Source organism: Mirounga leonina, unplaced genomic scaffold (assembly GCF_011800145.1).
Source record: "Mirounga leonina isolate KUSES-001 unplaced genomic scaffold, KU_Mleo_1.0 Mir_180, whole genome shotgun sequence".
Taxonomy (NCBI): Eukaryota; Metazoa; Chordata; class Mammalia; order Carnivora; family Phocidae; genus Mirounga; species Mirounga leonina.
The window spans coordinates 20484652-20501311 of NW_023270469.1; the positions used below are offsets into that span (position 1 = coordinate 20484652).

At 40.3% G+C, this 16660-nt stretch overlaps 1 protein-coding gene across 4 annotated transcripts in view; it reads left to right on the top strand.

Moving 5' to 3' along the window:
- CDH11 (cadherin 11) overlaps positions 1-16660 on the top strand; it is a 190278-nt gene that overhangs the window by 124718 nt on the left and 48900 nt on the right. For 2 of the 4 annotated variants that reach the window (XM_035025060.1, XM_035025061.1), the window contains 4 exons: positions 1517-1653; positions 2110-2243; positions 2478-2595; positions 15507-15758. In XM_035025060.1, the coding sequence (XP_034880951.1) occupies positions 1517-1653; positions 2110-2243; positions 2478-2595; positions 15507-15758 (641 nt within the window). The remainder of the gene's footprint in view (positions 1-1516; positions 1654-2109; positions 2244-2477; positions 2596-15506; positions 15759-16660) is intronic. The other 2 variants (XM_035025062.1, XM_035025063.1) reach the window with 1 other exon arrangement.

The following is a 16660-nucleotide window of genomic DNA, read 5'->3' on the forward strand; positions in this document are numbered from 1 at the left end:
TGTGAATGTGTCTTGTCATGTCAACTAGATAGTAAACTCCCTGATGGCAGGGGAAAAAGAAAGTCTATTATTTTTGCCTCCTTTTCATAGAGGGCTATCTGCTGAAAGCTATGTTCCTGAGCCTCTCCTGACAGTTACAAGGTGTAAATGGTTTATCTTCAGTTTCCTGACTGGGGCAGGGGATTCATCATTCCATTCCCACAGGGAGCTTCAAAGTTGAATGATATAGTGGATGAGCTCTTGTCTTTTATACTGTGAAGTGCAGCTCCGCGTGGGGGACCTCTGTGGAAACAACATGATGTAGAAGTGGAAGATCTGGGTTCTAATGTTGGGTCCCCCAGGAACTAGATAATCGGCCATTTGCAAATCCCATCATTTGTAAATTGAAGAGATTAAATTCTCTGACATCCATGGTCTTTGCCACCTTTAATATATCTTGGCTTTTATGACCCTCAGTGAACGCCTTCAGACATATGTATTCTGTAAACTTTAGGAAAGCACAGCTAAGCCCCCCCAAGAGCAGGAAATCACCCAATTATGAAGCCCAGTATAACTCCCAGAATTAATCTAACCACTATTGCTCTGCATTTTGGAGACAGTATGGCAGAGTGAAAAGGAAAGGGGCTTTGGAATTCAACAGACTTATTAAAAGCCAGCACTCTGTTGCTTACAACTCCAGGTACCCTGGGCAAGATATTTTACCTTACCACACCTCAATATAGGCCATTCTTCTTGTCCCATCTCCCTCTTCCCTTTGCCATAAATACGATCCAGTAATATTCTGGAAATTATTTTGTCTTTTGTTAGTAAAAAGCAAATTTTCTAGTGGACAGGAGTAGCTAAAACCTTCCAGCTATGCTATTAGGCACAGCCCGTCATGCAAGTATGGGCAGAATGCTCTACAAATGAAGGACTAAGGCTGCTTTGCATATTTCACCATGGAATTCAGAACCAAGCTCCCTGGGAACCCCTAAAACCAAATAAATAAACTAAATAAATTCATTCAAAATAGAGTTAGCATTTTTCTTTAAATAAGGAGAAAACTGATTTTTTAGGACCATAAATGATCCTTGATGATAAATTTAGATAAACTTAAAACTATTTACTATTTAATAATGCAAAAATCTAATAAAGGTTTGATACATTTGTGACTTTCTGAGTAGTTTGGGAGCAAGGCAATCCCACTTCCAAAATGCAGATAGAATTTCATAAAAATTCAGATAGTGGGTGATTGTAGTAAATACGAAGAAATATGCAACATGTCATTAGGCTTCTCAATCAGATATATGCTAAACAGCTCTTTCATTCATTGTACTGAATAAAGAATTCCAATGTGGCAAAATGATTTCTAAAAAAGATTCATGTATGAAGTTTAAAAAGTAAATTTGATTAAAAAGGAAACCTAGCTGAAGCAATTCATTGAAAAAGTTGTTTCAAATATAGCATGGAGAAAATATTCAAATATTAAGCTGCTCGGAATGTCTCTGTCTAATTGCCTCATTTGCATTCTGCTTAGGTATTCCATTGATCGTCATACTGACCTCGACAGGTTTTTCACTATTAATCCAGAGGACGGTTTTATTAAAACCACAAAACCTTTGGACAGAGAGGAAACTGCCTGGCTCAACATATCCGTTTTTGCAGCAGAAATCCGTAAGTATTCTCCTAAGGATTTTGATTCTACTTTACCAAATTTTATTCCATCAGACTCTATATATATTCTGGAAAATGACAGACACTGGGATAGAATATATTTTTTAGTCTTAAGCATATTTTTTCAAACTTTAAAATTTATTATTGGTCATCTATTGAAGATGACATATAAACACATAGAGATATTTTCATTTTATTTTTTATTTTTTTGGCAGAACTGGGTATAATTTTGGCAAGTGAGCTGATAGCCCTCAGCCGCTTGGAACTCATGGCCATCACCGAGGGATTCCCCACTTTATCCTGCCACTCAGGATTGTCTAAACCCAGAGCAGCAGGGCCCTAGGAGCCAAGATTTGTAGGTGCTTACTTACCTATAGACCAGTGGTTCTCAAACTTGTTCACACACTGGAATATCATGGAAGGCTTGTATTTATTGTCTGAATTCTCTTCTTTCAGACAACCGGCATCAGGAAGCCAAAGTCCCAGTGGCCATTAGGGTCCTTGACGTCAATGATAATGCTCCCAAATTCGCCGCCCCTTATGAAGGCTTCATCTGTGAGAGTGATCAGACCAAGCCACTTTCTAACCAGGTAATGATGCTGTCCTCTTCCATGGCTATAAACGAGGCATTTGGAAACGGAGTTTGGTCTTGAGAGCTTCACGTAGAGATACTTCCCACTGCCCAAGAGGGCTTCAGAGCCCTACTTCAGCTCTGTAGCTATATTCTCTTGTTAAACCCAGGCTTCTTAGCCAGCCAGGAATTTTTGAATAAATGATGTGTCAATGTCAGCATGATTTATTTATGGACCATCTTTCTCTTTCAGCCAATTGTTACAATTAGTGCAGATGACAAGGATGACACAGCCAATGGACCAAGATTTATCTTCAGTCTACCCCCTGAAATCATTCACAATCCAAATTTCACAGTCAGAGACAACAGAGGTTCGTACCAAGGTTCCTATGCATTCAGAGAAGTAGAAATGGAGAATGAATGGCTTTTATATTGCAGAGCACAAGTGTTTTGGTGCATATGAATAAGTGAGTCTAATTTTATTTCACTCTTTTTGTTGGCTTTGATATTCATGAAGCAGTAGGAAAACCAAGTGGGGAAGCTTACAGGGTCAATGTGCAAACAACTTCATTTATCTTTTTTTAAGAGATTGATAAACCCTTGGGGGGAAGCATGGCTCTATGAATACTGATATCAAGTAAAGCATTAAAAAAGATTAGTTCAACTTTGTAAGGCAATGTAATCTTTCAACTGGCCTTCCCTTCCAAGCATGTTTTGTTTTGTTTTGTTTTTTAAGATTTTATTTATTTATTTGAGAGAGCGAGAATGAGAGAGAGTACATGAGAGCGGGGAGGGTCAGAGGGAGAAGCAGGCTCCTCGCTGAGCAGGGAGCCCGATGCGGGACTCGATCCCGGGACTCCAGGATCATGACCTGAGCCGAAGGCAGTCGCTTAACCAACTGAGCCACCCAGGCGCCCTCCAAGCATGGTTTTAATGCAGTGTGGTTGGGTATAGAACTTGAAACCTAAAGGTGGTTGCAGAATTATTGCCTAAAGGGCATGAACAAAGCATCGTTTGGCAACCGTAAACATGGCAGAATTTACTATCATTCCTGCTTCTCATTTCATCAGAGAGCTTCTAGACTCACGAATTATTTGAAATAGTTGTTCTTGTTGTATAGGACCAAATTGATAGAGTCCCTTGACAAAGTTGGTAGTGAGCCAGGATCAAAAAATAAGTTTCCTGATTGTGGCCAGGCTATTTTGGTCTGCAGCTGTTCCTATAAGCTGGTGACAATGCAGGCTGTGGAAATGGGAAGATGGATGCCAGCATTTGACATAGGAATAAAAGGTGGTCCTCCTGAGTATATAGGCTTTCATTAGCCACACACTTGGTGTGCACTAGGTTATAGACTGATTGCTTTCCCAGTGACTGAGATCAGGCTTAGAGGAGCTTAAGTTAACCTAATAAGTATTATCACTTTTCCCATCTCTGTTATCACTATTATCAGTATCATAAATCCCAGCAGCTATGCTCCAGACAGCACATCCAGACCCTCCCTACACTCTCTAATTTCATTCTCTCAGCACACCATCGGTCAGGATGATTATTAGCCTTCCCATGTGAAGGTGAGGAAAAGGAGGCAGAGAACCATCAACTGACTTGTTCAGAGTCAATTAGCCACCTAGGAGTTAGACCTACGTCTTAAACCCAGGCTCTCAGAGGCTAGAGGTTACAGCCCTAACCACTGGCTCTACTGGGTTGATTAATATTAAAGTAAGGGGATTCCCTATGCTGCTTGGATTTGAGGGGATAGGATCTAACATACTTTATTATTATTTCTGAAACTCATTTGAGCATTTAATTATGGCTTTTTTAACATCAAGCACATATCAAGGGCCGCCCAGGTGGCTCAGTTGGTTAAGCATCTGCCTTCCACTCTGGTTATGATCCCAGGGTCCTGGGATCGAGCCCTGCATTGGACTCCCTGCTCAGGGGGGAGTCTGCTTCTCCCTCTCCCTCTGCCACTCCCCTGCTTGCTCTCTCCCTCTCCCTCTCTTTCTCAAATAAATAAAATCTTAAAAGAAATAAATCAAGCACATATCAAATGAGACTGTGGGATAAAATGTCCTAGATGCCATGACAGATTTTTCTTTCCTGATGCCTTGCTCTCCACAGTGGTCGTGCTCTTGAAAGCCTGGGTGTGAAGGTAGTTATACGAGGGACCTGTGTTTTCAAGGAACCGTATAAAACAACCTGTCCTTCACTTTGTCAGTGATTCCTATCATTTTGAAATAGAAACAGTACTTGGAGGCTTTAATTTTCTATTTCATCTAGGATTTTTCTTTTACTTGTTGGCTTTGGTTGATGGGCACCTGTGAGTGCCTTAAGCACCTTTAAGAGATAACTCTACTCAGCACTGAGATAGATGAGTAGTTCTCAACTGGGAGCTCACGTACCTCTAGTGCTACACGTGTATGATATAGGAATTTCCTTTCGTAAATGTACATTTCTCCAAAGCAGGGAGACCCTGACATGTAGTGGCCATTTAATAAGTGTTTCCAGAGCTGAAGTGAAGAAGGAAGCACACACAATGTTTTCATAATACTTTCTAAGATATGTGTACACTTTGAGTGCATGAGAATCCCTGCCTCCACTCTTGGATTTTTCTTAATCCCCAAACTCTTTTGGGATCCCACCCTAGGTTGATAGATTGCTACGCTGACAGAAACCTAGGCTTTTGTCAGTTTTATGATGAAGATACTTCTTCCGAAATATTTCAGCATACATTTAGTTTTATCAATAGCGAGGTGATTGACTCATTTGTCTGGAAAACACTGCTGTTCTCACATGCGTCTTATGCCACCCCCTCTTTTATGATCTGTCGGCTCAGATACTTGTGGTCAGCAGGTCAGAAACACCTGACACAGCAGGTGTTTCTAGGTTTTTCTCACTGTGCCAACTTTGCCCCTATCACCTGCCGTGTCTTCTTTGTTTTTATGTGTGCAATAATATTTAGTTGCTGTTAACCCTCTGAGAACATTATACGAAGACATATTGTTCTCTAGGGAGTCGTAGGTATTTTACTTTGTCACAACACTTCGGGTACGCCATCAGTATTTTCAAAGAGATTCTATTACCATGGATGAGCCAGCCCAGTGCACAGTCTGTCTCCCCTGCCCTTCCCTGTAAGAGTCTAATCCTATGCGGAGCCACCACTTTTGCAGGGAATTGCTACTTTTTAAGAAAAATGACTTTATTAACTATGGCAAACAGTTAATGAAAACTCCCATGTTTAGAGCTATTACAAAACCTTAAAGCAAATACAGTCCTATAATTATCATTTAATAGAGTCTCTTTCTGCTAGCTCCTAGAAGTAATTACATATTGAAGTAGTCCAAAAGGAGTAATCACATTCCACATCCTATTAATAGCCTATTGAGTTACCGAATTTCTCGGCTGAGACTGTTTTCCATAGAAAACATGAGATAATGGTTTATATCACGCTGAGTAAAAGCATCAGGTTTCTTTCTCCTTGAGTGTTTACTTCCATTATGCCATGTAAATAATCAGGATTGCGTTTGCCTAAACTCGGCATAAGCATTACGGTTCTTTAGAAATATAAGGAGGAAAGCCATCTTAATACACCCAAGCCTTCTATTTCATTTTCCTTTACTCCATTCTGTAGCCCAGCTTCACATATGACTCAGCAGGCAGCAGGTGAGTCCATCTTGGGCTGTTAATATCAAGAATGGTGCTGTTTGGGCACCATTTGGGGACCAGAGCTGACCTGCCCTGGTTTTGAAATGCATTTACTTTGAAAATATCAGCCTTATGGCATCTCTAAAAACACAAGAAATGTGTAATGGATGAGAAAAGGGCAAAGAAAAAAATACTGAGAATAACCCTTCCCATATATCTAGCCCCTCATTAATTTATAAAACTTTGTTGTGGCCATTGTTTCACTTCATTCCTCAAATAGCTCCACGAGGTTCAGCATGAATATTTTTATCCCCATTTTCTGGATGAAGAAAGAGTATGAGACATCAGGAGCTTGAGACTTGCCCAAGGTCACACTGCCCATCAGTGAAATAACTAACAAGCTTGGGTACTTGGAGGGTTCCATCAGATGTACACACTATACTATGAATATAAGTTCATGTCTTTTCTACTTAATGCTTTAAAAAAAATCTTTGTTTACCCTGTAGTCAAATAATAACAATCTTCAGAAGAGGAAAAACCTAAAATTCAATGTATCTATCTAAGGTTCCAGGGGAAAGTGAACAGGGGACACACTGCACTTCAGGTTCAATTTAAATCACAGCCATAATAATTGTAGTAATGTATATTTTCAGAGTTTTATGATTTTCTTCTAGTACATAATTAACACATATTCTTAGTAGGAAAGTTAGAAAATACAGAGAAGCAGAAATATTATTATCAATAATAAAATAATTTGATAATATGTTGTTTAGAAATAATCACTGCTAGTTTTTATTTCTGTCCAGACTTTTTCTTGGCATATATGTATATATGCTCTCTAAAAAAGGGAATCATAAAATTCATGTCCACTTTTTTCCCACCTAATAATATGTGATACGCACTTATCAGCATCAATATGCTTTTGTTAACATTTTCTTCTGAATATCTTCCTAACCTCCCCTGTAAAGGTGCCTGATCTCAGTTGACCATTATGTAAGTACATCATTTCTACACACCTTTGCCGAATATCTAATAGTATTTTAGGATAAATTTCTAGAGTGGAATTACTGGATGAAAAGCCTTTGATACTTAATTGACAAACTGCCTATCAGAAATATGTATACTACCAGAAATATTTATAATACCATGAGTAAAATGGTATCATATGGTATCTCATTTCCTCACATTCAAGCCAACTCTAGATATTATTACTCTTTTTAAATCACTGGCAACTTGGTAAGTGAAATATAATCACATTTTAAAATGTCAATTAAGAGTTGTGTTGTGGGGTGTGTGTGTTTTAGGAAATTTCCTTTCCATTATTATTTTATTAAAAGAATGGATGTTCAGGGGAGTCTGAGTGGCTCAGTTGGTTAAGCGTCCAACTTTTGATCTCACTCAGGTCTTGATATCATGGTCATGAGTTCAAGCCCCACGTTGGTCTCCACACTGGGGATGGAGCCTACTTTAAAAAAAAAAAAAAAATGGATGTTCAATTTTTAGATTCTAACCAGAGGAGGAAGTATGGTTTTGTCCTTTGACCTAATGATTTGTTAAAGTAATTAAATTGATAGATCCTAATATCGAATCTCATATTTTTGATTTCCAAACCTCTTCTTCCAAACAGTGATCATTTGATAAAATATACAGGAAGAGCAAGGGTTAGCGATTAAATGCTTGGCTTTACTCTTTACTGCTAGAAGGGGTTGTTTGTTTTATTTTATTTTATTTTATTTTTTTAAAGATTTTATTTATTTGACAGAGAGACACAGTGAGAGAGGGAACACAAGCAGAGGGAGAGGGAGAAGCAGGCTTCCCGCCGAGCAAGGAGCCTGATGTGGGGCTCGATCTCAGAACAGTCCTAACATAAATATTTGACACATAATTAATCCTGTTACTGTTTTATTTTTTAAAATTGTCAATTATTACATCAATCCTAACTCATAGACTGAGCTGCTGTTTTGAGAGAGTGTTTCCAAATCACTGGAAGGTGGGCACAGTTGGAATACATCCCAGGTTTTGAGAACCCCAGGGTTGCATGCTCTCCAACAGGCCATCTCAATTCAAGTTGGAGGCCTATCAGATCATGGGGTTATTTAGCTACAGAAACATTGCTTTGTCATTTGAGCAACAGAGGACCATTTTAGGAGCTTGCAATAAGTTCCTATTTTAATACCAACAAAAATACTTAGGATTTTCAAGTCAACAAATTGACAGAGCAGCCCTTTAAACATTATGAAGCAGCTTCCCTATTTCAGTTGACCTTCTTCACCCTTGATGTTTCTTCCATATTTTGTGTCAGCATGACTTCCATCAAAAACCAGGTAATTTCATAATTCCCCAGTTACAGCCTCCTCTTTCCATCTTCCATAATCATGGGAAAATGACCTGTCTCATTTACTTTGCTCTGCCAGGAATGGACTCCTTCTGCCTATTCTTCCTCTTTCAGGTCTCCCCATAAATGAAGTCACTGAAACGAAGCTTTCTTTGCAGGGTATCCCCAGCCATCTTGAGTGTTTCCTCCTCTGAGGAAGGAACACTGCAATAGCTTTTCTTATTTTTCTTTATCTTGCATGCTAAACACTCATTCCCTGTTTGTCTCCCACTAGAACATGAGCTCCATGGGGGCAGTGTCCCAGCACTTAAAATAGTGGGTTGACCAAATGCAAGGATTAAAATGAAAGAATGGGGGCGCCTGGGTGGCTCAGTCGTTAAGCGTCTGCCTTCGGCTCAGGTCATGATCTCGGGGTCCTGGGATCGAGCCCTGCATCGGGCTCCCTGCTCCGCAGGAAGCCTGCTTCTCCCTCTCCCACTCCCCCTGCTTATGTCCCTCTCTTGCTGTGTCTCTCTCTATCAAATAAATAAATAAAATCTTTTAAAAAAATGAAAGAATGGCTGGGGAAATAGGTGATGTGCTTCAGAAATTTCAGGGATCCCTTATTATTAGGGGAAAAATGATTATGTTATGACATAAGCTTCAGGCTTAAAAAGACACCCACCTTATAATGTCGGAATGTTCTGAGGAGTCAATAGCACATAACCCACCTCTTCTTTCCATTCATTATTTATTATCCCACAAAGTTAAATTGGACATACAGGGTTTGGATCCAGGAAGAGATGACCTTGAAATGTGCTTATTTTTCATGTATATTATCTAAGATGAGCCAAGTTGCAGATCAAATGAGCTCTGATACCTGATGCATTCAGAGTTAAGCTTGAAGTGCTCAAAAAATTCAAAAGCCAAACCAAAACAACAACAAGAAGTATGCATGAAAATCAGATTTGGCTGAGTAAAGGGATATCCAAGACAGATTCACCCCAATTAGGCCAATTGGCAAATATCTTTTTTTCTCCCCCACCCTGCCTTTTTTTTTTTTTCCTAAGCTTAGAACATTTTTTTTTTTTTATGAGCAGCATCAGATAGCATCCAAATATGCTTCTGGTTTTTTACTTTTATTATTTAAAGATAGCCAAATAGATTTCTATGGAACTTTTTTTCCCTCTTAATTGCTTCAATATGGAAGATGCTCTATTGGCAGATCAAAATGGCAGATGTGTTTTAATGTGCTGCCATTTTCTCTGTGTAAATAATTATGTTCCTTTTCTGCCTGAATTTCATTGCAGCAGTTTGTCCATTACAACACAGCTTATCTGGGAGCTTACTCCCTCCCCAGCCCAACAACAACAAAAAAAGATAGGTCATTTTGGTGGAACAGACATATTCTTTCAGGGTTTCCTCTGGTCACTGATTTAACTAACTCCTGGGATTTCTCAACTCACTAAAAGACCCTAAATGTTTATATCCCACTGAATTCCTTGGTAGTTTTCCTTGTCTTAAACTAAGAAATACTTAGGGAATATGTTTCTTTTTCCCTCCCTATCACCAAGGAGAGGATTATTCTCATACAAAAATGGAGGAAATGTTAATTTCAAGGGAAGTTGTAAATTACAACAAAGAAAAATCTATTAATACCGACCAAAGGTGCACACTTAGATGTCTTACACACACATACACATAGTTATTCCTACAATGTTATTATAATTCATGTTTTGCCAATCTCTCAGTATCAGAGGTGTTAATTAAAAGATCGTGATGATCTCCTCTTAGTGTGCAGCTCCTTAATTCAGTTGGAAGACATTATAGCTATCGGAGTCTTGGGTCAGGCAATTTTCTTCGTTAATATGTATACACAAGCTATTAAGGTCATCTTTGAGCATAAGTAATACCAAAAATATAAATGCTACAAACTTCACAAGTTTTATTTGAAATTTCTATTATTTCAGCCCCTCAGGTTGAAGATGGCAAATAGGGCATCAAAAATTTCAATTAAGTTTTGGATAATCACAAATCTAAATGAGTATAAAAAAATCTAAATAACTAGGGGTACCTGGCTGTCTCAGTTGTTAGAGCATGTGACTCTTGACCTTGGGGTCGTGAGTTCAAGTTCCACATTGGGGATAGAGTTGACTTAAAAAAAATTCAATCGAAATAATTCAACTTTCCAGTGATATCTTTTGTAATTGTATAGCATATATACTTCTAAAAGTATTAAAGCTTAAAACTCCATTAAGACTTCTGACACATATACTATACCTATATATATATACAGATATAAATACACACTTATATTTCACATGCATGCATATATTTTTTTTCCATTATCCTGATAGAGCTATTGCCACATTTCTTGGGAAAATGGAGAGGGCCCAGAGGAAAGTAATCAAATAATGATTATTCTGCTCACAACTGCATAACTAACTCTCTTTAAGTGTGTGGGAGCTATTTAAGTGGTAGATAGACCTACTTTGTCTCACGTGTGAGCAGTAAGGGTAGAGTAGGTAAATATGGGTCAGAAGTGAACAAAATAAGAGCAAGGTTTGGCTTTAATTCTCTAGATGTTTAACAGTCTCCAGAGAGGGGCCCTTATCTGGTAAGGTTGAACAATGACAGAAGGACGTGTGGCCAAGGAAGGGCATCTTCAGAGCTTTAGTGAAGCTGCTGAGGTGACTGATTCCTTCACCATAGGTCAAGCCTTTCTCCTGACGTCATGGTGAGACCACAACGTATTAATCCTTTGCAGCAATGGTTTCTCTTTTTCAAATTTTTAACACGCAGGGTCTATGCCTGTATGCTGCCCATTTTGCAAAATCTTGTATCAGCAAAAAACAAAACAAAACAAAACAAAAACACTGCGTCCAGTGTTTTGCAAAATCTTGTATCAGCCAAAAAAACACTGCTTCCAGTGTGGGAAGATGGCACCCGGTGTGGTCTATCAATCGAGGACTGGTTACCCATCATAATTTCCCCTTTTAATGTCAGTTATATGTATACCTCCAATGGGCTACATCATCATCATGACCCTATGTTTGCATCCCCAAACTGGTACCATGGAGACCATCATTATCAGGTACCTTTACATTTTGTTAGTGTAATGACAAAGTGTGCAGGTAAAAACAGCATGTGATTAGGAGTCCAGGTTGTAGACATAAAAATTTGAAATCTGAATTTATTTTCCATTAATAGAAGCACTACAATTTGTGCATGACATATACTGGTAATTAATGACCCCATTTGCAAGGTTTTGCCTTAGTGGGGGGAAAATGAAACTGGTTATGTGTCTGTGGCCAAGGATGAGAACACTGGGTATCAGGATGAAAAAGCGAGGTGCTTGAAAAACATTTTCTTAGCATGGGAAATACGTTGCCCAGGACTGAAGAGCATGAACTGTGTTCTTACCTCTGGATGATGAGCCCTTCTGCGGAGGCAGTTGCATTCCAAGCTGCGATGACATTTCCAGGAATTCACTTTCCTCTCTTTGCCAATAAGTTTCTCTTCCTCATTAGTTTATTGCTCAAAGAGGATCGCTTCCAGGAAAGAATTAATATTTACTGAGCATCTCCAAAAGTCTGTCGCTGTGCTGAGTACCTTTATGAATGAAATCATTTTACCATTTAAAATTATTAGTTTCCTGGGTGAGACTAGAGAAACAGGACATTTACTTAATATGACTAAAGTCAAGCAATTGATATGTAGACGATTCAAGATTCACACCCAGGCCTGTTTGACCCCAAATACTGAGACATTTGCCCTTTGGACGCTTTATAAAGGAGAAGGATCTGCAAAATATCCTGATGGAAATTTAAACATTGAGAACATTTGCCTTGTTCTGCCTCATCTTATGAACCATGGAACCAGTTTGACACTTCCCTGAAAATGTGTCCTTGTGGAACCTCTTTTATCCAAAGGCCGCCCTAAACCGAGGAATGTATATGTCCAAAGTGAGGGGACCCTCTCAAAAACAGATGGGCAGTGGTTGCTAATTTGGATGAAAAGAAATCTTTAGTCAAACTTAGGATGCAAAATTGATTTCCAGAATAGCCATAATAATGGCTAGTTTGTTTGTTTTTCTAGATTTTTTTAAACGAAGTTCATGCCCATAGTGGTGGCTTTTTTTGTTAGTAGGTCAGTGATCAGAGTGGACCACAAGAAAGACCATTACAGGATGCAGCACTGACTTCTCCAAAATGGCCATCCCCCAAAAAAGCTCAGTCTCCTGTTGGTACTGGAGCCACTTGGATTTAGAGGGGAGATATCTTATTCATTCAAACATCAACCACCTAGGTGCCAAGCCAGGCTGGTTAGTCACATTTCTATTCTACCACATCTGTCTCCCCTTCTCCAGTTCACCAGCCCTGGACGATGTCAGTACTGGGTATAAAGTTTTCTGGTAGAAGGATTCCCTGAGCCCTGGGAGAACCATGCCTTTTATTATGTTATTTGATCCCTGTGAGGTGCACTTGATATCAACCAGTGTCATTTTAAAAGATGAACAAGGGGCACCTGGGTGGCTCAGTTGTTGAGCGTCTGCCTTCGGCTCAGGTCATGATCCCAGGGTCCTGGGATCGAACCCCGCATCGGGCTCCCTGCTCAGCGGGAAGCCTGCTTCTCCCTCTCCCACTCCCCCTGCCTGTGTTTCCTCTCTCACTGTGTCTCTCTCTGTCAAAAAAAAAAAAAAAAAAAAAAATCCATATGTGAAACATGTTTGGCTAGAGGAACTTTCTTTAAAAGTTCTCAAGATTCTACAGGTCTGTCACTCAGAGACTGTAAATGGTTCAGTCATCTGGGTACTTTGATGAGCTTTTATGTAATTGCTTGAATGTGTCTGAGGGGACTTGCTTGTTCAGAATATGAGACATCCTACATTCACAGGTTGGTGTCCTGCTCAGATCCATGTTTCCATTAGTGTTTGATTTCAGCTACTGTCACGTGTAAGCCGGCGTGCTGTGATCTGGAGGTCCCGTTTTTTGTGGATGGCACACTGAAGAATAGATTTAAAATTATGCCTTCTACAGGTTTACAAAAACAAAACACTCAGTTTACATGCCCTCCAAACCAACACCCTTGGTGACAGGGTGTGACCCAATAGATAAACTAATAGATCCATTGGGGATGTTGTTCACATCAGAGAAGTGTATTTGACCAAGCAATTTAAGTAATTTGCTTTTCTTCTTTGATTTTTAATTTTTACTTTTATTCCTAGTCGCCTTGTGACATTTCATATCATTCAAACGGGGTAAATATTGTCACCTTTAATTTGTGAAATTCTTATTTGAACTCAAAAAACCGTATGAGAAGGGAAAAATAACATTTTCAAATAATTTGTTATAGATATGTACATTTTTTTGTAATCCTTAGGCATGGAACAAATGTACAGGCTAGAATAGGAGAGAAGAGTCAGGAAACTGAATTTTCAGTTAACAGTCTATTTGGCCCATTTTATTTATCTTTTTTCATGATTTTCCATAGTATATATAATTTTTTCCAGTGATAAGAGCAATTTATACTAGCCATACAATATTTAGAAAATACAGAAATGAGAGTTAGGTGTTCAGCCTGGTTTTGTTTGAGATGTTGGCAACGAAGGGCAGAGAATGTCATTGTACAGCTTGCCAAAAACCAGTGTGTACACACAACTTATCTACTGCAATAATCAGAATATCTGCTCATCCCTAAATCAGACTGAATCTACCTTTTATATTTAATAGATTTTATCTCACAGAAAATTCATTACATTTCCCTTCACCTAAAGGATATCAATTTAATCTCTCAAAAGAGATTCTAAGATATTTCTTCTTATGACAAGAGCTCATTCAGGGTACTGTCAATCCATTCAAAACCTGCTAGCTATTGGACGATCATGTTGGTCATAACATTCATATTGCTATAAGTTACTGATTGTAATCACAAACAGAGGCAAACCATACTGAGGATCTGTGTGTGTGTGTGTGTGTGTGTGAGTAATTTGATAGAACATACTAAAAACTTCACCTGTTTTATAATTGTCCCCCAGAGCATACAGCATGGAAAGAAATATTGTTGGTTGGTACAGATCTGCAGAAAACATGATGGGGAAGTAGTTGGGGGCTTAGGTGACAAAAGATTGAGAAATATATGGAAGCCAACATCTGGAATTTTGATTAAATCTTTCCCAGAATACAGTTATGCCATTTGTTCAAAAAATATTTATTGAATGTCTATTACGTGGGCAACACTGGAGAGACTGAGATGAATCCCCTAGTCTCGGAAGTTCACACTCCAGGTGAGGTCAAAGTGGTTATGTCAACGTTAATGACACAGCAGTGGGGTACTAATTTCTGTAAGAATATACAGTGCTTGGGGTCACAGAGCAGATGATGGGAGAGGTCTAGAAAGGCCTCCCCGATGTGATGACTTTGGGGTTCAATTTTGAGGCTTGAGGAGTTCACCTGTCATGCCACCAGGAACAGCTTCCTGGGGTCCTAGGGCAGTGGCTAAAAAGGCATGTGGGAAGTGTGGTGTGCTTGGGAAACAGAAGAAAGTTCTGCATGTCAGACTGATTGGGACATGTGGAACGGATGGGATGTGACCCTTGAAGGCAAAGTCTTCAGATGAGGGAAAAATCTAGTGATTCACTGTGTAGAGGTGGGCTGTGTTGTGTGGACCACAGAGAGAACTTGGAATTATTTTGAGCAGGACGCATGACATGTTTAATCAGGTGGTGGATGGTGCTTGAATTTCAAAGAAACTAGAAACCTGTTAGTGGTTTTATAAAATATTTTCTCTTCAAAGATAATATTTTCCTTTAGGACTCACAAGTGGATTTACAGTTTGGGCAAGGTTTGAGTGTGGACTGGAAATCTTTTAAACACAGACACAGAAATTGGCCAAAGGCTTGTCATGAAGTAGGAAAGTACAAGCATGAAAAAGATTTTTCTGTTTTTTTTTTTCCTCACACCCACTTATATATTTAATTATCTGCCATACTCACATAGGGTATGTGGTCCAAGCCCACACTTCGTTGTGGTATCTGATGAAGGGGACACCCAAACAGAAAGCAGTGTGGTGAGCTTGCCAGTGGGGGCCTTTGTATCTACGAAATAAAAAAAGAGCAATTTCTAAGTTTGGTTCCAAAATATGGAGACACTATTCTGCAATGCCAGATGACCGCGGTCTCCATAGATACCTAGATTAAAGATCCTGGTTGTTGACCCTGGTGATGAGAAAGAGCACCCTGACCTCTGCCAAGCCGAATGCACGGATATTCATGCCGTGACTCCAGTGGCCCTGCCCTGAGAAGAAATGTCTCTGCTCTCCCAACAGACAACACCGCAGGGGTGTACGCCCGGCGTGGAGGCTTCAGTCGGCAGAAGCAGGATCTGTACCTCCTGCCCATCGTGATCAGCGATGGTGGCATCCCGCCCATGAGTAGCACCAACACCCTCACCATCAAGGTGTGTGGGTGCGATGTGCACGGTGCACTGCTCTCCTGCAATGCCGAGGCCTACATCCTGAACGCCGGCCTGAGCACGGGGGCGCTGATTGCCATCCTTGCCTGCATCGTCATTCTCCTGGGTAAGGGGGCTCCGCTGTCACCTGCGGGAAGGGTTCTGCAACCAGATGCCCATCCTTGAAATATGTATTTCTGGAGCGCAGGCTGGTCCCCAGAACTCTGCCGTAGCCTGTGGCTACAGCTGGAGACAAGGCAGGGGTGGGGCCTGCGCGGTGCACGTTATGGTACGGGAGAGACGGGGGGAAACTTAACAAGCATTCGGAGCAGATTTGGGGGAAGGTTCTGATGAGCACATTGCCGACAGTGCGGGACTACACAGCAGCAGCTGTCTGGGGGTGCTGCAGGGGGACATCTGACAAGGTTTTGCAGAAGAGGAAACTAGGCAGAGGCCTGATATATGAGCAACGGTTTGCCTAAGAAGAGGAAAGAGAAGTGTTGGGGACAGAAAGAATAATCAGGAGGCCAAAGACATGGTATGAAGGACTCAAGGAACTGGACAAAGGTTGGCCTGGCCAAGCTGGATCTTGACTCCTCTGACTAGCAGAGGTAATATCTGGGTGCAAGCCTCAGCTTCTGGGGACCCTCAGGAGGCTTTTCCTACACTTACATCTCATCTCTGTAAGAACAGCGGTGTGCACACACTAATAACAACCACTGCTGGGCTTCAGGAAGAGATCACGTAGGAGAAAAATCAGCTTTCAAACCCAAGGATTTCTGACATCAAATTTATGCTTGTTCCATGATGTTTGGTTCTCCACTGAATGAGTTGAGGGGGCCCAAGTGCATAGGGAAGAGCCAGTGAGTTCAGGTCAACAAAGAGTTCCCAAGAATTTTCTGGGTATTGGGTTGCTGTGTCCAGCCCTGGGGGAGAAAGGGAGCTTCATCCTTGCAGCTCCCGGTGATGGTGGACCCAGAGGGGCTCTCAGACCCCTTGCCAGATTCAGGCACAAACATTTTCTTTAGT